This window comes from Sinohyriopsis cumingii, unplaced genomic scaffold, assembly GCF_028554795.1.
Source record: "Sinohyriopsis cumingii isolate HCF-2022 unplaced genomic scaffold, ASM2855479v2 utg000622l, whole genome shotgun sequence".
NCBI classification, from domain to species: Eukaryota; Metazoa; Mollusca; class Bivalvia; order Unionida; family Unionidae; genus Sinohyriopsis; species Sinohyriopsis cumingii.
Window position 1 is genome coordinate 6,554,396 of NW_028315918.1, and position 24,969 is coordinate 6,579,364.

Consider the following 24,969-nt stretch of genomic DNA (forward strand, 5'->3'; position numbering starts at 1 on the left):
TTAAAGATGGCTGCTGTGGAGGCCATATTGGATGTCACCATTTTCATTCAGAACCAAATAAACATTAAAAGAAGTATTTCCGTGAAACCTTCTCGTTACATGACCATCTATTCAGGTGGAGTAGCGGTATCAGGATTGTCAATCATGGCCGTTGTAGTGGTCATCTTAGATGTCCGGAAGGTACAATTTTCATGTAGGACTACAAAACACAATAAGAAATCTTCTGGTGATAAACCCATACCAATATGACTTTCCGTTCAGAACGAGTTACGGTCATAATATTTTCATCATGGACGACGTGGCGGTCATATTGAATTTTCATTTAGGGTCAACTAGACATAATACTATTTCTGCAAGAAAAAACATTATGTTTGTATGACCATCCATTCAAGAGGGGTAGAGATAACCAGAGTCCGAAGATGCCCGCTTTGGTGTTCATACTGAATGCCCATGCGGAACCATTTTCACTCAGAACTAGGCGTCATATAGTCCGAGTTTCCTCTGACCCTTCCCACCCCATTTTCGATATTTGGTAATTTATTTTGGAGCGTAGGGTCAGAGTCAAGTGACTATTGAAAAGTTGAAATTCGCCGCCACGGTTCCAGCTTAGGGTACCCGTTTCCCATTGGGTATAAAAAATAAAAACATCGTTGTAAAGTCATACCTCCAGGAAATCGATAGCAATTTGTTTTAAATATGTTGAGCATCATAATCATTATGTCTTTAATCTGCGACAAGACCAAACTACAGTGATGATGAAAGTTGACCTGGTAATCGCTATTTGTACTGAGCGCACCTGTCAAGGCGGCAGTCACATGATACAACGAAAACATCATTGACACGAGCTCTATTCTTCATGAATTTTTCTCCAATTTGGAGCGACAGCGACATATTTCTGGCCGTTATTCTCCGAATAAATAAATTGAGAATTGTATGTCCTTCTGTTCTATTACAAATAGTATGCGACTTTCATTGACTATTTTCTATTTTTTGTACAACAACATACGAAAGGGTTTTATTGTTGATATCTCCTGAATATTGGACCTCTGATGTCATAACATGTATTTTGCGAGAGTTGCGTAACCATGTGACAAAGTCTTCTGGTGAAAACATGTAAATATAACATTAACTAGATTTTGATTTATATCAATGGTTATTTTCGTTACAGGGCTGACAAGAGGGACCGCAACCGGGGATATATCCCCGGGGCCCGGGCCGAACAACAATTGTTAATTTTTAAATATAATTTTTTTTCTCGATATATATGTATGTGTGTGCGTGTGTGACTGCTGATGGTGCTGACTAGAAATGGAGAGAAGAGTGTTTTTACAAGCAGAAATTTAATATATGCGACATTGGATAAACTTTCTCCTTTATTTGGTTGTTGTATGTTTTAAGTAAAACAAAACTGGAAATACATTTCTATACTGTTAAATGCACAAAAGCACGTACAAGCTTTGGTTATTTTCGGCACGTATTGGATGGATTCACTTGTATCTCAGTTTTCTTGTACATTCATTCAAACCGAAAGAAGTAAAAACAAATATGACGTGCACAAGTTCACTGTTAGCGGGTCAGGATTAATAACGGAAATTGGCACTACCTACACAAATCGTTATTCTCATCTCGACGACGTCTGCAGAGAGGTCATGATCACGCTTAGCTCGCATGCGCTAGACGTGGGATATTCTTAGACAAGCAAGGGGTTTTCCGTGTTATTGTGCACGTACCACAGCTTAGCGATCACGCGTGTACGGAGTGGGCTTGCATCAAAACATATCCCAGAGAGCACTGACATCGAGCGCGTTTATGTATTTAGTGTAAGCTTTAGACCGATTGTGACCACAATTTGCATGCAAGGAAGTCGCATCAAACTTGAACATATCAAAGACCGGTGGAAATTTAGGCGTTCTGTGCATTTTGGTAAGTGCTATGTCCGCTTCATTATTTTTTTTTTAAATTATCAATAATCTCACTAATTTATGTGTACTAAATACATATTGATTCGGTCCTTGTCCATTAGGGTCCAGCGTAACAAAACACACAACACGTGTTCTAACCAAGATTTTCTTTTCCTCGAGATAGTATTCTGTTAATCAAGACATTGTTTAAGCTACGTGGGGGCAGACCCCCTCTCCGGTTCAGTTCCTCTCAATTTAAATAATTAAAGGTTGGTCTCTTGCCAGTGGGTGATTCACATTTTTATGGGGAGTGGGAGGGTGTGTGGGGTTCAAAAAGCCATTTATGTCCTTTACATGAGGGAAAATATTAACAAATGCCACTGCTTGGATAATTGGTTTAGACGATTAGAAATTTGACGCCTTTTGTGATATCATTCTTTGTTCGTTTTTAGTTTTTTTTCAAAGGGAGGGTATATGATTGTGGAAAAAAAGCTTCGTCACAAGAGGAAATAGTTGATATTTATTAATGTGGCCTGGATTTATAATCTTCCGACTTGAGTACTGCAACGGAGCTCGTATCACTGTTTACAATTTATCTATCAGTCATACGTATATTAGTATTGTATGCTATATGTACGACTGGTAGTTAAATTGCAGGCTGCAATACGAACCCCCGTGAGTAATGTTCGTTCTCATTTAGTAGATGGCTAACCTTGAACAGATTATATGAGTGCATGGGACGCTTGTACTACGGTCGGTTTTGTCAAGTCTGATGAAATCAGATCTCAGGTAATCCGATTGTCACTGTCTATATAGATTGTCCAATATGATGAAACCATACTTTAATTTCAACATATCATGATAACTTTATATCGGTTTAAGGTTAGTTGCTTCTTGACAGAATTTAAGGTAGTTGTGTATCCATAGCAAACGAGATAAACTTCAATTGCTCTACAAAATTTGTCTTTGAAGCTTAGTTTAATCTCACGTAAATTACATGATTTTTCATCGAGAACAACAAGTTTTATATTGTGATACCAGACAGTGAAATGAGTTTTTTTTTTCAGTATCATCAACAATAAATGTTCTCGGTGAAATCATGAGATATGTCGATAGTGGTATTCGTTGTGTAACGAATATTACAATTTTAAAGGTTTTGGCGTTTGGGGCGATTGTTTTAACGACACATTTAAGAGTTTATTATCTATCGTGCAGAGGAAACTAGAGTTAATTACCTTTATATATAGATGTGCCTGCTATAATGATCTCTACCATCCCTGTCTCAACCAGAACTGGTTTCTTTTGACAAGATTTCAAAAAGAGGTGAAAGACTGTGTCGTCTTCCTTGTGCGTGTCCCAGATTTAAGGCTTTCTTTCCAATCAAAGATTTGTTTATATCACATAAACAATTTTGTATCAAATATTGCCGGAGTATTTGTCATTTGCAACGTTGTAAATGATCGCTAACCCAAAGAGTTTTGGTTCCGAGTTGGAGACATTAGTCCGAAAAAGACGGGCTTTCACCGTAAGAACCGCTTTTTCAGTAACAAAAGAACCTCCATGACAACTGTAAATAATACCTTAGGACATTATTTCTGGATTGAGATTCTGACGAGTCAATTGTATCTAGTAATTTCTGTAAGTGATTTGATATCGAAAGCTATATTTTCTATATATGCCTACACTATAAGCCGGTGATTCCCAATCTTTTTAGACCGAGACCTTAAAAAATGATGTTTTCTGAGCCTTTAATACCCCGTTTAAAAACATTCTGGCGACCCTCTAGAACGTTATCGCGACCCTGAGTTGGTTCACGACCCCGGGACTGAGAACCACTGTTGTAAGCGATGTTTTCATAAAATGTACAGCTTCTGCTTTATTTGTTGACACCTCTTAGCCCTTTCACGGCATGTCTTGCTATTTAGGACTTAGAAGTGACATCCTGTTTTTCTAAATATGTGTGTCTTATATGTGTTTCCCTGTCAACCCATAGTGTTTGATGTTTATTTGTTTTAGCTAAATAATAATATAAAGAGTATATGAATTTAGCAGTGTTGCCCTTTGTTTTGCTCACCATATTGTTTTAGTTTCTTTATCCCATAAGCTTTGGGAATATTACGTACTCCCTTCCCTTACCCTGGGTTGGTCTTGGGCCTGGTTTCCATTTTCCCTTGGCTTGGAGCTTTGGTCTGTACTCCCCACCCCTTGTAACATTTTGTACCACGGGTGGGTTTCCATCCCTTTCCCATTGGTTGTTAAGAACGCCTAGTGACTTAGCCAGTCATTTTGTCCCGTGATTGTAGTTTATGTTTATGTTTTGTTGTTTTTGTTTGTGTTATTGTGAGGACTGGCGCTATCTTGGTCGAATCATATATTAGTCTGGATGCTCTATCTATTCCTAGAATAAGATTTTGGAATATATAAGGATTTAAGCCGAAAAGGGCAAATAATAATATGTCTACTTGTTGTGGTCTGTATTGTGTGTGCTAGTATGCATTTCAAACTTGTGGAAAGCAAAGAGGAAATCCTCACTCACATAGAAAAGTACTACACCACCTTATACAAATCACAAAACATCTCCACCAAAACCATACACGAGTATATAAAGAAATTAAACCTTCCACAAATAAGACTATGCCAAAAACTACAATGTGAACAACCCATATAGAGAAATACACCAAGCAGTCGAACAATTAAGCAAAAATAAACCACCTGGAGTAGATGGTATAACTGCAGAGTTTTATTTTAAAAAATTCAAGAACAACGACTCAGTAGTAATCGACTCAGTAGAAATTGATATATATCCCATATGTGCGTGGCTGTTTTTAGATCGCTTTCTTTCAAGTTTACTGGAATAGTATCTTGGTCAAGGACAGCTCGGAATGGTCCATCTTCATTAGCGAAGGTTCCGATAACCCTATCCACAGATAGATATCTGTAGATAGGTTTACTGGAACCTTGGCTAGCGAAGATGGGAATGGTCAGACCAGCAGCTTGTGATTGCATGTTGGATTTCATGTAAAACTCAAAATGTAATTGTTATAAAATAGTTTAAAGGCAGAAAAATACGACTGTACAAAGTGTTAGCAGTAGTGACGTGGCAACCAACACTGCTGCCCCCCCCCCTCAGGCCGCAACTGAACTAAAAGCGGGCGGGGGGGGGGGGGCACAAGTGGGAGCCAAACATTCGCATCAAATGTTATTTATAATTGGGAGGTAGCCCCAAAATGAAGCTTGAATGTGGGTGGAGTTCGTGCTGTGCGATTGGTTACAAGAAAATTCCAGCATTCGGCCCCGCGAAAATTAAATGCACAGTTACTAATATATTTTGTTCTCTCCCCCCTCCCCGGGACTGTTCGTCATGTCAGTAAATTTAACCACGAGGTTATTTCATGAAACTGTATGTACACTAGTGTCACAAATCCTACCTGCAGTGTCAGCAAAAAAGCGGAGATCTGCTTGTTGGTCAAGGTAAATTGAATGCTCAGTTAATAATGTGTTTTTGTTCTCCACCAGGGACTGCTCATCTCGGCAGTAAATTAAATGCTCAGTTCCTATTGTGTTTTGTTCTCCCGCGAGTACTTTTTCATCATGCCCGTACGTAACATTGCGTCATATGGTAACATGAGCAATTTTTCGATTGTAGTGAACGACTAACAGGATGGGTTGATGTAACTATCCGCTTTCAAGCCCTGTCTGGTTTAAATTGTTCAAGGACAAAGTACAGACGTGCAACTGGCTATTGGACTTTGTGCTACCGCTTTAGGGTCAAAAATCGCGTCAATATATGGTCTAAGGCCATTGCATTAATTTGTCACACTTCAACACAATGTTAACGTACGAGCTACTGAAACTGTTGTTGTAGTTAATTTTTTGAACACTTGTTCACGTTTAAAATTCTTTCCAAGGATACTTCTGCTGGAATTGTCACTAATTGAAGATAGAATTTGTGTGGAAGTTGGTTCTGGTATATAAAAAAGGTATGGTGATAGTACATTTAATTTTGTTACATAGTTTTATTCTGAGCATTTATATTTTCTTTGTTCGTTTATACATGTATTGTTTTATATATGTAATTGGCACCATCCGTTCCAACAAGCGTAGATGTATTTAATTGTTTGACTTTTACAGCATGCCATGCTGGTCAAGATTTCTTAGTTAAAATATCAGAAAAAAAAATAAATTTCTTGTGCCTATAACAATTATAAGGATGCAGTACAAGAGCTGATCTCCTTGATTACATAGTAGGGAAGCCTGTTTAGAGTAAATCTTGGGGACAATGCTACTAATTTAATAAGAATTTGGGTTTTACTATAGAATTAAATTACCTATTTAATTTACTGGTTTAGTCATCATACCGGGCAAATTCGGGTAACAAATTTCCTATTAAAAAAAAGCGGAGACCGACTTGTTGGTCTAGTCAGTGGCTGAATGTGCCTGAAGAAGAAGTGTACGTTTTCTTTACGATTGTACTGCCATACGTTATATGATTGTAGACAACTACTATGTGTAAGTCATGTAAGTGTACATTAGTAAATCATATATTAATAATAGATCATTTACTATAAATGCTGGTTGTTTAGGAATAATCGGCATTCTTACAAACTGAACGGTTATGTAGTAGGAGTATTAACATATTAAGAGACTTGTTCATAGTTATTCTAGTTATAATTAACTATTTTTAAGCACAGAAAAAGACCTTATTGTATGCAGCACAATACTGCGAGGTTGTTTCTATTTCACGCAGTATTATAAAAACAAACCACGTGTGTTACATTTGTGATACGAGTGTACATACACAGTTTGATGAAATAACCGTTCGTTTTATATTTTTGACGTGCGTGTAAATTTCGGTTCTGTTCTTTCTCATTTCCTTGCTGGAATAATTTTTTTCCCCTCCATATATTTGTTTGGTGGTCTTGGTGGATTTGAGTTTTTTCTATTTAGCTTAATGATTGTTATCGAATAGTTTCAGTTTGGATATTTGTATTTTTATCAACATCCCTGACAAGTGTTGTGATTTGCGTGTCAATGTTACTCTGGTGAATTTGCTTTCATTCTACAATTTTACATTTCATTTAGGTAGGAGTAACACAAAACACACAAGTTGCTTTTTTTGTTTTTTTAAGTTGGAATAATGGATTACATTATATCCTTTTCCATTAGCTTTGCAGTTCTGTCTTCTCTTAAATAGTGAAACGTTTTGTTCATTAAATATGTTTATTTTGCCTTTGAAAGTCCTGAAAGAAAAGGGTCACCACTTCTGTTGTGTCAGTTGGGTCCAAATACTTTTATTTGCATATCAAAGGGAAGAGATGATACAGTTAGTTAGGTAGATAGATAGAGTGATTGATTGAATGATTGATAGAATAACCATCTTTTATCTTTTTTAGTTTTATCAACTTGAAGGACATAGCAGACAGAATGGTGGCTACAACGAAAAGAATTAATCACGAAGTGGACGGCAGCGATAACCATTTTTCTGATGCCAAGGGCCTATTGCTCATAGTCGTCTGCTCTTTCTACACCATCCTGCTCTTTGTGTTGGCCAGCTTGATCACCACCTTTTTATCTTCTTTCTACACAATAGGTTAGTGCTGGTACTCAAAGAAAGAGAGAGAGAGAGAGAGAAAGAGACCAAAAGGACACATTTTACTGTAATTTAATTTAATTAAAATTGGGTCTCCACTGTCCTACATGGAGATCTGACAGTGACCACATTGATATCATGTTTTGGTGATCTTCGATTTAGCCAATATAAATGCAGCTTTCAAAAATATGAAAGTGAATCAAATCATTATGCTCTTCAGCCACACTGCTCAATCTCCCCCACTCAAAGGTGTAAGACTACATCGGCTTGGCTGAAAAAATTAGCAATTATGGTAATAGCAGAGGTCTCCAACCAGAACATGACCAGAATCAGATTGCATTGTAATTTAGCTACACACAATCACGGCTTAAGGTCACTTGTCTTAATCAGTGTACATGTCAGTTGTATGAATAAAGTCAATGAAAAGATTAATACCGACTCATTTTTCTATTGTCTTGTTACATTGTCGGTTGTATTATCTCCTCTTTGACAATACGTATTATAAGCATTCAGTTAAGAGAGCAAGTGAATATGTTAAGATTTTATTAATATAATTACATGCCTGATATTTTTTGCATCATGTTTTAATATGTGATACTAGACTTGTTTGATGTCACACCCATTCCATCTTACGCCATATTTCTATTGTGACTGCTCCTTTTCTTCTTCTCTTACTTCACTGTGTTAGTTTCATTGTTTGATGTCACTTTACTTTATTGAAAAACTTATATGCAACTGTGTTGGTGACCTACATTACCAATAAACTTTGTTATTTTCAGTGTCATTGAAATGCAAGGGCATCAGAAAAAAGGAAAATAAAGTATGGACTCTCAGAATATTTCCGTAATTTAGTTAGATTGATGGATTCATTTTGAATCATACTCTAGATTTACTTTGTACATCTAATGTTTTCCTCAGCTGACATGTATGCCTCATAATTTGTTTGAGCTGAAACTAATATACAACCATTGGAATCAAACATACCTTTGTGAAAATTTGGAATATAAAATTTGTGTGTGAATATTTATTTCTTTTACCTTGCGAGCTTGGCAACTTTATATGAAATAAAGGAGGCTAAATGTGATCTGTTTAAAGTTGAATTAGTAGTATTCAAGGAAACGACTTCAGACTTTCTAAAGTGACCTGAAATTCAAACTTCACTTACAATGTGTTCATAATGTTAAATCCTTGGCATGCAGTTTTCTCTTGACAATATAGTGTGTAGTTTTTCAAGTTGATAAAGAACTTGGAATGGAGAAGTTATTGCAAGAAAGTTAAGCTGTACCTTTATGTATCAATCAATGAATCCAAATTTGATAAAATCAAATTGACCACACATATTTCTGACTTGCATTATAATCACTTGTTGGAGAATTTCTTTGGGAGTTGCTGCCCTTCTTTGCAATGCGTATTTTATGTCGTCATTAGGAATAACCCGTTTTAGGTCATTCATTCTTTGAATTTTAGATTGAATTCCCATCCAATAAATATTTTCCCAAGATCCTAAAATGCTATTTAAAGCTTGATTGGATTTAGATAACTGAATTGCAATGGTTTTCAGTATGGATTTTGGTGGTGGTTTGGAGGAAGGGGGTGTATCAGAAATCAAACTAGAGAAGGAAGAAAGGATGGCTTAATTAAAATTGATGAATAATTTAACTAAGTCCGAATAGATTATACTAGTATTCAAATAGGAAAAATTCAGCATTTGTTGCAGCTCTGTTTTATTGTTTGTTTAAAGAATTATTTTCCTTTTACCTGCCTTTTCAGGTACGCATTAAGTTTCTAACACATCAGCATGTTTTGGTTCATTTCAGTGAGGTCCAAAGTTGCACAGCTGACGCTCTCTGATGCCAGATGTGAAACAGTAGTGGACTTCAACCACAATGTCAAAAACACCTTAACTCCAGCTAGAGCAACAAAAAATGGCTGATGAGATTTATATCCTCTCAGTGGTGAGATCAGTACAGTCCATGGGACTTTACCATTTTATTGCACCTGACTCGAGCTCATGACATTGTTTTTGTCACGTTTATTACCTTTAATTGGTAAAAATGGTTTGATCCATCCACCCAAGATTACCAAGCCAGCAAGATGCGCTAATTTTAGGCAAATATCCGAGTCCAGACTCGCGTTTTCAGTTGCCAGGTGATTAGCAACCCGTAACCAGAGCAAGGAGAACAGCTGCCTTTATGTGCCATGTTTCTGTAACCATGGATACTTGGACAAAAGTAAAGAAAAATGCTAACCTAACACAAACTATCATATTGATAGCAATTAAAATAATGGAAATTCTGCAGTTTGTGTCAGTTTTATTGATTTGTTATGATATAATGCATGTAGATTATATTAGTTTCTTAGATGTACTGAGACACAGTTTTGTGTTCTGGATATAATGAATGTTTTTCATCTTGTTTAGGGCCATGAGAATTTATATTTCTTTTTAATTCTTTTTGGTATCAAGACTTCCTTCAGTTGAGAATAGAAACTGATGGTAGACTTGAAATGTTGTGAAATAGTAAAAGAACTGTGAAGGAAAAGGAATGGTCACTGATTATAATTTATTACAAGACCACTATAAAAGGAATGGTAACTGATTATAATTTATTACAAGACCACTGTAAAAGGAATGGTCACTGATTATAATTTATTACGAGACCACTGTAAAAGGAATGGTCACTGATTATAATTTATTACAAGATCACTGTAAAAGGAATTGTCACTGATTATAAGTTATCTTAAGACCACTGTAAAATGGATTGTCAATGATTATAATTTATTATAAGACCACTAAAAAAAGAAATTGTCAGTGATTATAATTTAATATAAGATCACTATAAAAGGAATTGTCAATGATTATGATTTATTATAAGACCACTACCAAAGGAATTGTCAATGATTATTATAAGACCACTATAGAAATAAGTCCAATGATACATAATTTCATGTAAAACTGCCCTTAGATTTGTATCAGTTAATTATTGTGTAGGGGGTTTGTGAATATAAGCTGGCAGCCAGAAGCAATTATCGTTTTGTTTATTTGTCTTTCTTTCTTGCACTGGGCTAACAATCTTAAAAATGAGTTAAATGGTTGTAGATAACACTACAAATCTTTGTGCCCGATTGCTTGTATATTCATCACATTCGCACCTCTTTGCTGACAGCCTGCACCCACTCCCCATACCATCCTACACAGACAGATTAGAGTTGGTGTTGATGGGTTGATTATAAGCAGAGCTAATCTGCTGGTCAGCATACATCGACAGATCTTGTTCATGGTGTGTATCTCAGTGTATTTATGACATTTATATTGGATATACTTGCTTACAAGTGTTGTACAAACCAAGAACTGACATTACAAAGACTATGCAGTTTGGAGTGATTCAAACAACAAACACCTTGGAGTCTTACCTGCTGGTGCATCCAGGTTGTGTGCATTTCTCTCAAGTTTGTTAGGCACACACACACAGAGTAGCCACCTTAACATGGTGCAATCACGAGTCCACAAACTTGGGGGAGGAGGCCCTGCATGTTTTGTTACATTTATTGTTACTAAATCTGTCCTTTAAATTATAATTTTCTGTTTTATGTTCAAAATAGAGATGATTGTTTCGCTAATGAAACGAACCTGTATTTTCTATGAAATATTTCAAAGAATTTCTAAAGTGAAGTAGGAATTAGATTTTGGGGGCCCATAGTCCTCATTTCAGACCAGAAAAGCTGAGTGCAAAAACTGCCAGCATTTGTATGTGCGTGTGTATGTGTGTGTCTCGAACCGGCATTGATCTACACTTGTAGGTTGTGGTTTTAAGAAAAATTATACGGTTTCTCTCATCATTGGTGCACATTAAAAATGTGTTTTTTTAAGAATTTTTATTTTGTGAGCAAGTTCATATGCGAAATTAAGGTGCAGAAAAAATTGTTGTAAAAATAGTTTTATTTAAGTCTTCGAATCACTGGAAATGTAAGTGAAGACATTAATAATGGCTACTGTTCTAGCCAAAGACTTGTTAAGTACGGTTCGTGTTATTCAAGAATTTATAAAGTTATTTATTCTGTAATGTTTGCCGAGCTGAGAAATAGTTTGAAATCCAACAAAATTAACAGCTGATGATTAATTGCAGGATTCGAGACAATGAATGTTAATATGTTTCATCACGTGCAGAGTCCTACAGTATGTCAAGAGAGTACTGTCAGTATTTGGTTCTTAGATCTGTACTACTTTTTTGTAAATATGGAAACCGACGTTGTTTAAAACGTTTGCTGACTGTTTAATAAAAGAAGTGAATGTTCTTGCCGTATTTCGTAGTTTGGTTGTGTACCAGTCTGATTTGATATATATATATATATATATATATATATATATATATATATATATATATATATATATATATATATTACGTCGCGTGGGGATGGGATGGAGGCGAGGTAATTTGGATTTCGTCTACATTTGCAAGTACAACTCTGCAGGCTTTAGAACCAGTGTATCAAATGCAGCAGTCTGTTAGTCGTAATCCGTCCGTTCCAGATCATCTAGCTTGCTATTGCCACTTAAACATCACGTGTAAATGAAACTGTAACCTGCTTGGCATTTAATTTTGTAATGCTAGTTATGCACGTGGATTATCTAAAGCAGTCCCTTTTGGCATTGTAATAATGAAAAAGTCTTTTAAGCCTGAACTTGAAGTAGTCTCTAATTTAAAAGGTGCTAATGAGACGGTCAATTAAAACACTTGATGATGTTTCTATTCATCCATAATACTCTACACATACATTATAAACCTCGCAAATTCGCAGTAATCTTGTTTGCAAATTGAAATTAGTCGTATTGCAAAAAAAAAAGAAAGAAAGAAAATAACCAAAAAAACCCAACAAAGATAGCCAAACTGAGTTTGAATATCTCCATAGTAGAAACCTCTTAAAAGTTATTCTACTTTTTTTTCCTCAAAAGGTCACGTGTCCATATAACCGTTTTCTGTTGGTCGGTTGGCACAAAGAAAAACCATTCGGTACAAATGTGCGTTGTTTAAGCCAAAATTGTAATGACCATGAATGAAAAATGGCTGTTGTGGTGACCACGTTGACAATCTAGATGTCTGTCTATTCTTATAATCCAGTTCAGCATAACAGATGGGAATATATCCCTCATTTCCGCCAATGTAAGTTTTGTTACCAAAATACTAAGTGCAAAATTATTTACACGCTCACACACTTACAGGTAGATATACAACTGTAGTATATTCATCCCCTCTCTCTCTCTCTCTCTCTCTCTCTCTCAAAATTATTCAAATTTGTATCTTGATAAACTAAAATTCTCGACTGGTTTGTTCGTTTTCGAGGGATTTAACGACACGATAAACACATTATTACCAATCAACGACATTAGTATGAATTTGAATTTAACGTGAGTTTTTTATCAGCTTCATTATGAGTTCACTTGGGTGACACCTAATCTATTGGCCCATTATTGATAGGACTAACAGACCGACCATTTAATTTAATGGAGGAGGGATTTATTTTAGCTTCAAATTTATTTGTTCTCATTTGTAAGGAAAATAAGAACCATGTTTTAACCATGATACTGTTGCAAGCAGGGTGTCTCACGCCCTGGAAATCAAATATCTGCGTGGCTTCATAGGCCATATTTCCCCCTATGTCCAAGAGCCTCAAGACAACAGTCGTTGCCAGCTGAACTGACCTGTACATTTATCTTAATTGCATCCTCCCACCAAACCCCTTGCCATCTCTGATACGTCTATACTTCTCAAACGCCTTTATACCAATAAGCAGTTAAGTAGTCTTAGTCATTTCTTTTTCCAGCTTGGAAATCTCGAAATTCGAGTGAGATTTCAGGACTCGAGGTACTAATTCAGTTGCCATAGTAAACCTATGCATCCACCATGATATTAAAAATTCAATAACTTAATATTTCTGAGTGCTTGTGATCAAACCTATATTTATCAGAATATATAAAACCTGGATGTCAGTTTCTGTGTAGAGAAAAGGATATGAGCCGCGGCATTTTCTGGACCTGCATGTGTTTGAAACGTGTGCTTTCAATTCTGCACCAAAGAGTCATGTGCTAATTACAGTAATGAATGTTCCAAACTCAAGACTGTTAAAGAACTGAAAATCCATCAATAAAATAGTCCCTCTTTTTTCGCTTACAACTAGGATAAGCTCTCAAAAGACTTTTTTCATCATAAAACATAACTTATATTATTAGCCTCTGCTGGCCATCCAAACTCATACTCTATTTTAGGTTCACCCATGTCCAGACTGGTAACCATTTTTCCATACAATTAGTACCGTGTATCCTTAAGTCGCCTGATGCAAGGGAGGTTACTCCTGAATCTTGTTCGACTTCGCGTACTTGACAGGAGTTGACTCAGAATTAGTTTCCCCGTTTAATTTATACGTTTGTTTGTTGTTGTTGTTGTAGGGTTTAACGCCATTTTTCAGCACACGAGAGGCTATACATGGCGGCCAGTATTAATGGTGGAGGAAGAACCCGGGAAATCCCCGGAAAGAACCACCGACCCACGAGAAGTTACTGGCAAGCTTTCTCACATACCCACATTGGCTGAATCCGAGACTCGAACCCATGCAGACAGAGGTGAGATGGCAGCGATCCGTAACGGTGAGCGCTTTAGACCACTCGGCCATTCGGGGCCCCACTTTTGTTTGTAAGAACTGACATTTTTAGCGTGCCCAAGTCCTAACAAATCATATGTAAATTTAATGTATCTTCAAAGATGAATTCATTGCAAGGGTTTTGTGGTAGGTTAAACAGCATTTTCTTGTTTGTGAACTATAAACAAAACAACGTGCCAGGGGTAACAGATTTCACTACCGTGCACGCATTAGCATCGACCACACACTGTTGTTACAACTCGGTGGTTTTAAAATATGTAACAGAAACGACATAAAACCAACAATTTGAGTAAAATTCAAGAATTTGTTTCCCAAGAATACAAAATGGAAATTAATAAGTTACAGAACTGGATTATAAATAATCCTAAATGTCCTATCACAAGTAAAAAGTATAGAATGTTTCGAATGACTTCCGAAAGTCTTGAATGTCTTGATGTACCACACTGATACAATGCAGAATGTCTTTGAATGAGTTATCTATCATCTCAGTGTAGTGTATTAGTCCGAAAAGTGAATGAGTGCCATATAATTTCAATACATATAAATAATTCCACTCAAACTGTGTGTGTGTGATTTAGATTTCTAAAGTAGCTTTAACAATTTTTCAGTCATATCGCTACGATGTCTGCAGTGTGACAGTTTATAGTGATGTCTAGCTCTGGGGCATCATGCCGCAGACATGTAGCATGGTGTCCCACCCAGTCACATTATCCTGACACCAGGCCTACCAGTCCTAACCCTAACCTCTTAATGGTGAGCGCCAAACGAGGCAGCTGTTAGTACCATTTTTGTAAGTCTTTGGTATGACTCGGCCGGGGTTCGAACCCGCGACCTCCCGCATCCGAGGCGAATGCTCTAACTACTAGGCCACCGGAGCGGTCCCTCTCAAACTGTATCTGAACATAACTATTAGTGATTATACGGACAGTGGACTGACCATAAAACAGGAATGAATACTTGTTTACTATATATATCACACAAACTTTGGTACCAACGAACTGATCACATGATTCTGCTTGTGTAAGTAGCTAAGACTATGAGAAGTGTTAAGCTAGTCAATTGCCATGCAATTAGGGAGTAAAAGAATCTTTGTTTCCATATCAATCAAATTACACACACACACACGCACGCACGCGCACACACACATACATACATACATACACACACACACACATACATACATACCTACCTACCTACCTACCTACCTACATACATACATACATACATACATACATACATACATATATACATACATACATTTAAAAAAAAAAAACATGGCTTTCAAAATGTTGGTATTTTGCAATTTGATATACAAATACTATTGGTATATCAAACAGTGATCCGCCCATGGCGCAATAATACGCATATATACATATTCTTGCGACCGTATGTAGTTGATTCTAGATCAATGATGCATTTCCACACATTTTCACACATTAATCATTAATGACGTATGAAAATAACGATAAAAGGTATTAATAATCCCCGTTTTCTAAATGAATTTGATATAGTACCCATTTTTATCGCAATCCTTTCTGCTTTCCGTTCCCCCGTTCCCTCTCATGAATAGCGGAGAAACTACGCAGAAACTGGAGTGAGAGAGAAAAAGAATTTGGGCTGGATGAAGACCATGAAACTGAACTTACACCAAGTAACCTACAAGAATATGGTTCGTCATAACGGTATATGTACACTTTCCTTGGGATTTATTTAGTGTTTATATAATCAATGATACAAAATTGCAATAGCCTGTAAACAATAATATTAGCAGTGACGTGGCAACCATCCAAGCATCCCCCGTCGCAAATGAACTAAAGGTGGCAGGTGAGACTTCGGAAGAAGAGCATGTTGTGACCAAAATTTACATCAAATACGCGAAATGGTATTCACAGTTGGGAGGTGACCCCAGAAAGAAGCGGGGTGGAGAGCGAGCGTAATGCTATGCGACTGGTTAGCAGAGCACGTTATGACCAGTCGACAAGGGTCAGACGAATATCTATCTATCTATCTATCTATCTATCTATATATATATATATATATATATATATATATATATATATATATATATATATATATATATATATATATATATATATATATATATATATATATATATATATATATAATTGCAGCACCCCGCACCCGAAAATTGAATGCTCAGTTCCTAATGTGTTTTTTATTCTCCCCCAAGGACTGTTTATCATGCCAGTAAATTAAGAGACCAATAAATAGATTTCCAAATTATAATTTTTATTTTTTATTATTATTATTATTATTATTATTATTCTTTTTTTTTTTTTTTTTGCTTTTTATTTATTGGAACATTGCTACCAGCAAGGTCAGAACATAAAAAGGGAGATCTGCTTGTTGGTCTAAGTAAATTGAATGTTCAGTTCCTAATGTGTTTGTGTTCTCCCCCAGGGACTGTTCATCTAGCCAGTAAATTGAATACTTAGTTCCTATTGTGTTTTGTTCTCTCCCGAGGACTTTTTCATCATGCCAGTATGTAACATTGCGCCATATGGTAATATGAGCAAGTTTTCGATTACAGTGAAAGGCTAACGAGATGGGTTGATACCTTAATAAATATCCGCTTTCAAGCCGTGTCTGGCTTAAATTGTTCAAGGTCAAAGTACAGACATACAACTGGCTATTGGACTTTGTGATACCGCTTCAGGGTCAAAACCGTGTCAATCTAGTTTGAAGATCACTGCATTGGTCACACTTCAACACAAAGTTAACGTACGAGCTTCTAAGAAACCACTGTTGTAGTCATTTTCTTAAAGACTTATCCGAGATTAAAATTCTTTCGACGAATACTTCTACTGGAATTTTCACTTGTAAAAGATAAAAAAAATTCTGGAAGTTGTTCTGGTAAAAAAGGTATAGTAGTACATTTAATTTTGTTTCATTTTTTTTTTTTGAGCATTTCCTTGTTTGTTGATACTCCTATTGCTTTATATACGTAATTGGCATTGTCCATTCCAACAAGCGTAGATGTATTTAACAATTTAACTTTGACGTCATATATATATATATATATATATATATATATATATATATATATATATATATATATATATATATATATATATATATATTAAATTTAAAAAATGAGTAATTAAAAACTATGTAAAATATTGTCTTTCATTTTTGTTCTATTATTCTTGTTTTGGTTTTAAATTTTATGTTTTCTTAGGACATTGTTATTAATGATAGTGGTGTCTTAATTTTACCGTTTTGTTTATCTACGAGCGTCCATGACCCATATTTTGTTGATATTTTATCCGAATACTGGCTGTGCTAGGAGTGGCTATATAACTACCTTACAGCGACTGAGCTTTAGAGTTTGCGTTTCGCAATTGGCGTTTTTGATGCTGTTCTGGACCTTTATGTCCGATTTCTTCTAATTTGGTTAGGTTTTCGACCCACAGAAGGAGTTTTGGTAGCAGTTATTTTACCTTCATTTGAGTAAATCATATTTGGATGTTCTTTACCGCAGTCAGCGAGAAATCTTTTTGTTTTCTTATCCATTTGTTCTCCATCAATCTGGCCCATTTAGCAATTTCATCAATGTGGTACAAATAAATTTCACAGTGCGATAATTGCCCATGTTTCTTAGAGAACCACGTCTCTTCCTGCTCACTGGTCACTCATTGCTGAAGCAGTGTGACCGATTTTAGGATGTGATTCTTTAATATTTCGGAGTTTATTCTCACTTCATGGATGCTGCTAATCGTCACTTGTTTCAGAATTTACCATTCTGTCTACTTCCTTCACCCCATTTTGCTCTCGTTCGTTTGCTAATCTTTCTCTACCAGAAGGCGTTGTTCTAAGGTAGTGACGTTTGTTGAAGGATGTTTCGCGGATGCATGATAAGTTCTGGATGAGCATTTTCCTATGTTGGTTGAAATTTCAGGAAGGAGACTGCCACTTTTCTGGAACCATGTTATAAACCGCTTTAACTGGTCAAGTGCTGACGAAGAGATCTTCAGACTTTGGTTCATTCTGAAAACGTGCATAAGCTCGTTTGCTAATGATATTAAGAGTACCTTTTTGCCATTATATTGCTATATTATATATTAAAACACGACGATTTCAGATAATTAGGTAACAGTATGGCGTCAAGTTTATTATATATATATATATATATATATATATATATATATATATATATATATATATATATATATATATATATATATGCGTGTGTGTGTATGTGTGTGTGTGTGATTTGGAATTTTAACATTACTTTAACAATTATCAGTCATATCGCTACGATGTCTGCAGTGTGGCGATTTATAGTGATGTCTAGCACTGGGGCATCATGCCGTAGGCATGAGCATGATATCCCACCCAGTCACATTATCCTGACACCAGGCCGACCAGTCCTAACACTAACCTTTTAATGCTGAGCGTCAAGCGAGGCAGCTGTTACTACCATGTTTGTAAGTCTTTCATATGACTAGGCCGGAATCGAACTCACGACTTCCCTCATCCGAGGGTATTATATTTTTGAGTTTATTAACTAGCAAATTAAGTTCGATTGACCGATGCATGAAGTAACTTAACTTTACATTTAAAAAATATTTCAATTTTCTTGACTCTGTATAGTTTCCTGTTTCCCGAGGAAATATTATCTTAATGCAGTCATTCATTGATGTAAGAAGACACTATATCCTTACTACAGCCTTACTGCAGAAATGAATACACAAGGTGACAGTAAAGAGGCACCTGCCTCACAGGAAAAATGCAATCAGAACAAGTATTCTTCTTCGATATTTTCTCGACGAACGAAAAGTAGGAATAAAAGCAAGATAATATAGACCGTAATATATAGTTCTTAAGCTAGTTTTTGTATATTCGACATTTATGATTATTTTTTAAAATTTAAATACAAACTGGGTTATTGAAGAGATTCTTCTTTGATGTAAGTGTTCAGACAAGGTTATAAATCTGTAATTCAATTAATTAGAAGATAATTACCGCAGTCACAACTGTCCATATATTACCTATATATAAATGATTAAAAGAACAATTATAATAAATAACATGTGAGAATGTTTCCATTGGGGACCTTACAATTCGGCTTTCAGTGAATTCAGATAAATGAATCGCTATCAGCTCGTAACGGGTCACCTTACTTATGTCAGATGTAGGTAGATAATAATTTCTTGTCCCGTGCTGACGAAGTTTTCTGTTAATCCAATTTAGGCGAATGAATGTAGACAACAAATTCCATAGCCGTTCAAACTTTTTCTTAATTTCTTAAAATCAAAATATTGATTGAAACCGTAAAAAGAGTACGTTGGGTCCATTTCGCAGACGGTTAGTCATGTTTGCAAAATCGACCCCATTTGCTAAAATGAAACACGGTAAGTCGTGTTTGCGAAAAAGACCCAATTTGCTAAACGGACCTCTAAAAAGTAATTTCTAAAACCTTATTTTAAATGATATGGATAATGAGTTCTTACACATTATATATTCATTTGTGAAATAAAGTATTGATTGCAGCTCATAATAAAATTTAGTCGATCCATTTCGCAGACTGGATAAGTCCTTTAAGCGAAAATGATATCATTCACTAAAAATCCTATCTAGAATCAGTTGCGACAACTTAATTTAATTTGTAAAATAGAGGTATTAATTTTAACTGAAAATCAAAATCAAAATAATGTTCGTCAATATGCTTATTTTAAATGAACTTCTTGCCATTGAAGATAACATTTCGTAACTTGTCGCAACTGTTCGCACATTTCGTAACTTTCGCACTCTAGTCATACCATATTCTGACACGAGTGTAGATTTCGACACGAGTGTAGATTTCGGTTCTGTTCTTGCTCTAGCTTTACCTTACCAGAATAATTGTGTTTTTTTTTCTTCTTCTCTCTTTCATACAAGTGTTTGGTGGTCTAAGTGGATTTGCGTTTATCTGTTTAGCTTAAGGATTGTAATTAAATAGTTTGAATTGGGGGATTAGTATTGTTTTTAAGTATTATTCAAGTGTCAGATCCGCGATATGTGTTGTGACTAGCCTGTCAGTGTTACACTGATGAATTTTCTTGCATTCTGAAAATTTACATTTCAATTCGGAGGGGGGTAACACAAACCAAAAAGTTGTTCAAAAGAATTTTAAAACATTGCAAAAGTTACATAATATCTTTCTCCAATACTTTTGCGGTTTTATCTTCTCTTAAGTAAGTAAGCATTTTGTTTCATAAATAGGCTTATCTTGCCTTTGAAAAGTCCTGAAGAACAAGATCACCACTTCTGTTCCGTTATTTGGGTTATTTGCATTATGATATATATATATATATATATATATATATATATATATATATATATATATATATATATATATATATATATATATATATATATATATATATATATATATATATATATCCTTTAACTATTCGAATTGTATGACTCTATGAAGACTAACCATCTTTTATCTTTTTCAGTATTATTAACTTGAAAGGACATCGCAGACAAAATGGCCGCTACAACTAGAAGAATTAATCACGAGGTCGACGGCAGAGATAACCATTTTTTTGATGTCAAGAGTGTATTGATCATAGCTGTATGTTCTTTCTACACCATTTTCCTCTTCGTGTTGGCCAGCTTGATTTCCAAACTTTTATCATCTTTCTCTACAACAGGTTAGTGCTTGCACTTCAAGAAAGAGAGACAGAGACAGAGAACAAAAGAACGTATTTTATTTTAATTCAATCTGATTAAAATCAGATCTCCGCTTTACAAAATGGAGATCTTACAGCGACCGAGTAAGGATCATCTTTTGGTGACCTTTGAATTAGACGATGGAAATGCAACTTTCAAAAATGTTAGAAGTGAGTCAAATTGTTATGCTCTTCAGTTACACTGATCAGTCTCCCAACCTAAAATATATAAGACTTTGTCATCTTCGCTAGCCAGGGTTAACCCTATATACACATTTGCGTATCAGAGCTTTGTCTTGACAGCTATTGGAATTCATGAGTTGTCTTCCATAGTATTTAATTGCCTACGAACCAGTAATGTGCCACAGTGGTGTGATGTACGTATGCTGAAAATGGTGGACGTAATTGATTTCAAATGGATACTTTGTAAGTTTAACATCGAAAGAATGAATATATACTAGAAAGAAGCCATTGCATACGTATTTGATGGAAAGGGTGTATTTCTACAAACACGGACCGACAACGGAAAATTTGCTTATTTATGAATCCATTTCACTTGTGTGCTCTAATTGTCTTTATCCTGTAAGTACAGTGTTCAAATTTGAACAAGCTTATTTTGATTGGATGCAGTGGCTTGCCGCCTTATTGAATGCAATTCACAGACCCGAAGTACAGAAATATCTTAACGATCTGCCAAGGTGTAGATAGGGTTAATACATCTGAAACTTGGCTAGTAAAGATGAAGACTTCGTCTGATTGGCTGATAAAATTTGCGATTATGGTAATAGCAAAGGTCACCGGAACATGACCAGAATCAAATTGCATTGTGCTCGTCTTAATCGAATATACATACAATTGGCGTGTGAATATTCGATTCTTTGCCTAGAGAGTTTGGCATCATTTTATAAAATAAAGGAGGCTAAATGTGAACTGTTTATAGTTGAATTAGTAGTATTCAAGGGAACAACTTCAAACTTTCTAAAATGACCTGAAATTCAAACTTCACTTACAATGAGTTTATAATGTTAAATCCTTGGCATGCAGTTTGTTCTTGGCAATATTGTTATGTACGTTAATACAAAATTTGGAATGGAGAAGTCAATACAAGAACGTTAAACTTTACTTTTACATATCAATCAATATATCCAAATTGTGATACAATTAAATTGATCACACATCAGTCTAACTTGCATTATAATCACTTGTCAGAGAATTGAATTGCGAGTTTATGCACTTCTTTGCAATACTTTCATTATGTCTTCAATTGGAATAATCCACTTTAGGTCATTCGTTCTTTGAATTTTATATTGAATCCCCATCCACTAAATAGTTTCGCAAGAGCCCAAAATGACATTTATAAAGGGGTAATTGAATTTAAATGACAAAATTGCAATGTTTTCAATATTTTTTGGGGGCGGTGGTTTGGAGGAAGGGGGTATATTGAAAATCAAAATAGAAAAAGAAGAAAGGATGAATTTATAACTTTATTAATGTCGATGAATATTTAAATCTAATCCGCATAGATTAAACTATTGTTCAAAAATGAAAACTTTAGTATTTGTTGCAGCTTTCAATCTATTCTGATTGTTAAAATATAGTATTCTTTTTACCTGCCAGTTCACAAGCACAGTACGTTTCTAATACATCAGACATGTTTTGGCTCGTTTCAGTGAGGTCCAGAGTCTCACAGCTGCGGCTGTCTGAAGACATATGTGAACCAGTAGTGGACTTCAACCACAACGTTAAAAACACTTTACCTCCAGCTAGAACAAGAGATGGCTGAGGAGGTATTTATATCCTCTCAGTGGTGAAATCAGTTCAGTCCATGGGACTTTAAACATTTATTGAATCTGACTCGAGCTCATGACATTATGTTTTTGTCAAGTTTGTTACCTTTAAGTGGTAAAAATGGTTCGATCCATCCACCTAAGATTACCAAACCAACAGGATGCACTAATTTTAGGCAAATATCCGAGTCCAGACTCGTGTTTTTAGTTGCCTCCTACTGATTAGTAACCCGTAACCAGAGGCAAGGAGAATGGATGCCTTTATGTGCCATGTTTTCTGTAACCATGGATACTTGGACAAAAGTGAAGAAAAATGCAAACCTAATACAAACTATCATACTGATAGCAATACAAAATGACGGAAATTCTGCCTTTTTTTGTCAGTTTTATTGACTTGTGTTGTTATGATAATATGCATGTAGATCATATATTAGTGTTTTCGATGTACTGAGACGCAGTTTTGTGTTCCGGATATACTGAATGTATTTCATCTTGTTTAGGGCCATGATAATTTATATTTCTTTATCATTCTTTTTGGTATCAAGACTTCTTTCAGCTGAGAACAGAAATTGATGGGAGACTCGAAATGTTATGAAATAGTAAAAGAAATGTAAACGAAAAGGAATTGTCAATTATAATAATTTATTATAAGACCACTGTAAAACGAATTGTCAATGATTATAATTTCGTATACGACCACTAAAGTAATCCGTCCATTGATACATCTTTTGAAGTAAAACTGCCCTCAGATGTTTGCAACAGTCTAATATTGTGTATGGGGTTTCGAATATCAGCGGACAGTCTGAAGCAATAAAATTTTTTATTGTTTGTCTTTCTGTGTTGCCTTGGGTAAACAATCTTCAAAATGAGTTTTAAAAAGTTTGTAGATAACACTGCATTGATCTACACTAGAAGTGTGTGGCTTTAAGAAAAATTGCATTGTATTCAATTGTCATTTGTGGACATTGAAAGATGATGTTTTTCTGAGAATTTGTTATATTGTGAGCAAGTTCCTTTGGGAAATTAAGATACAGAACTTTGTGAAATTAAATTTATTTAAATCTTAGAAAATATTACTGGAAATGTAAGTGAACACATCCGCAATGACAACCATTCCAACCAAAGACTTGTTAAATACGGTTCGAGTTATTCAAGAAGTTATAAAGTTATTTATTCTTTAGAGTTTGCCAAGCTGAGAAATAATTTGAAATCCAACAAAATTAACAGCGGATGATTTACTGCAGGATTCGAGACAATGGATGTTAATACGTTTCATCACGTGCAGAGTCCTACAGTATATAAGAGAGTACTGTCAGCATTTGTGTCTTCGATTTGTACTAATGTTGTGTGAAAATGGAAACCGACTTTGTTTACATTATTAAAATAGATGTATGCAGACTACTAAATAAAAGAGTTAATGTACTTTCTGCATGTCGTCGTTTCGTTGTGTACCAGTCTGATTTGCAATATACGTGTGATCTCGTCGCGTGTTTTGCGGTGGGAGGTGGGATTTGGATTTCGTCTTCATTTGTAACTAGTACAACTCTGTAGGCTTTAGAACCAGTGTATCAAATGCGGCAGTCTGTTAGTCGTTATCCGTCCGTTTCAGATCATCTAGCTTGCTTTTGCCACGTAAATATTACGTGTAAATGAAACTAATCTGCTTGGTATTTAATTTTGCCGCTATGGCGAGACTCGTGCTAATTATGCACGTGGAGTTATATAAAGCAGGTCCTTTTGTCATTGTAATAAAAGTCTTTGATCCCTGAACTTGAAGTACAGTCTCAAATTTAAAAGGTGCTAATGAGATGGTGAATTAAAAATCTTGATGATGTCTCTATTTACGCATAATACGCTACACATATATCATAATGGGGGTGTGCGAGGTCTGGGCTAGACGTACCACTCGCCAAATGAAAGTGAAGCGTCTCTCATAACCTCTCCTTTCCAGGTGTAGTGATCGCCGCCGGACCACTGTCTGGCTCTACTGGACAGGAGATTACTTGCATATGGCCTCTCCTACATTACTGTGTCCATAGCAGCACATTCATACGGGGCCCCCTGTTTTCACAGAGCCTGCGGAGTGGCACGACCAAGTGCCCGGCGGTATAACTGGGTGGGCAGACTGGCCTTGGCAGGCAACCAGTCTAAGAGAAGAAAAACTCTGACTCCAAACCCGGGCAGATGGAGCTCGTTAGCCTTGTCAGGCAGTTCATATAGGAGAAGGAAACTCTGATGCCAAACCCACCAAAGTCTCAGCCGTTGGATGATGGCTCCACTGCCTTGTGGATATCTTCGGCAGAAGGAAAGATTACGGAAGTAAACCAGACATAAAATCCGGAGTGGAGCTCCTAAGG

General features: G+C 35.7%; 1 protein-coding gene and 1 long non-coding RNA gene across 7 annotated transcripts; both read left to right on the top strand.

The window, feature by feature from the left end:
- The first annotated feature begins 1,723 nt into the window (after positions 1-1,723).
- Positions 1,724-11,783, top strand: LOC149773732 (uncharacterized). Of its 3 annotated transcripts, none has more exons than XM_089946235.1 (3): positions 1,724-1,923; positions 7,295-7,491; positions 9,309-11,783. In XM_089946235.1, the coding sequence occupies exons 2-3, from the start codon at positions 7,326-7,328 to the stop codon at positions 9,422-9,424; spliced, it is 282 nt and encodes a 93-aa protein (XP_089802361.1). In that variant the 5' UTR covers positions 1,724-1,923; positions 7,295-7,325; the 3' UTR covers positions 9,425-11,783. The 3 variants fall into 3 exon arrangements, with proteins under 3 accessions (XP_089802361.1, XP_089802360.1, XP_089802362.1); XM_089946234.1 differs by lacking the exon at positions 1,724-1,923 and adding an exon at positions 2,447-2,690; XM_089946236.1 differs by lacking the exon at positions 1,724-1,923 and adding an exon at positions 5,214-5,881.
- Positions 11,784-13,493: 1,710 nt separating this feature from the next.
- Positions 13,494-23,444, top strand: LOC149773733 (uncharacterized). Of its 4 annotated transcripts, none has more exons than XR_016417314.1 (3): positions 13,494-15,827; positions 20,610-20,807; positions 22,496-23,444. It is a non-coding gene; the product is annotated as an uncharacterized LOC149773733 (long non-coding RNA). The 4 variants fall into 4 exon arrangements; XR_016417315.1 differs by lacking the exon at positions 13,494-15,827 and adding an exon at positions 16,384-17,028; XR_016417316.1 differs by lacking the exon at positions 13,494-15,827 and adding an exon at positions 18,529-18,945.
- The last annotated feature ends 1,525 nt before the right edge of the window (positions 23,445-24,969 follow it).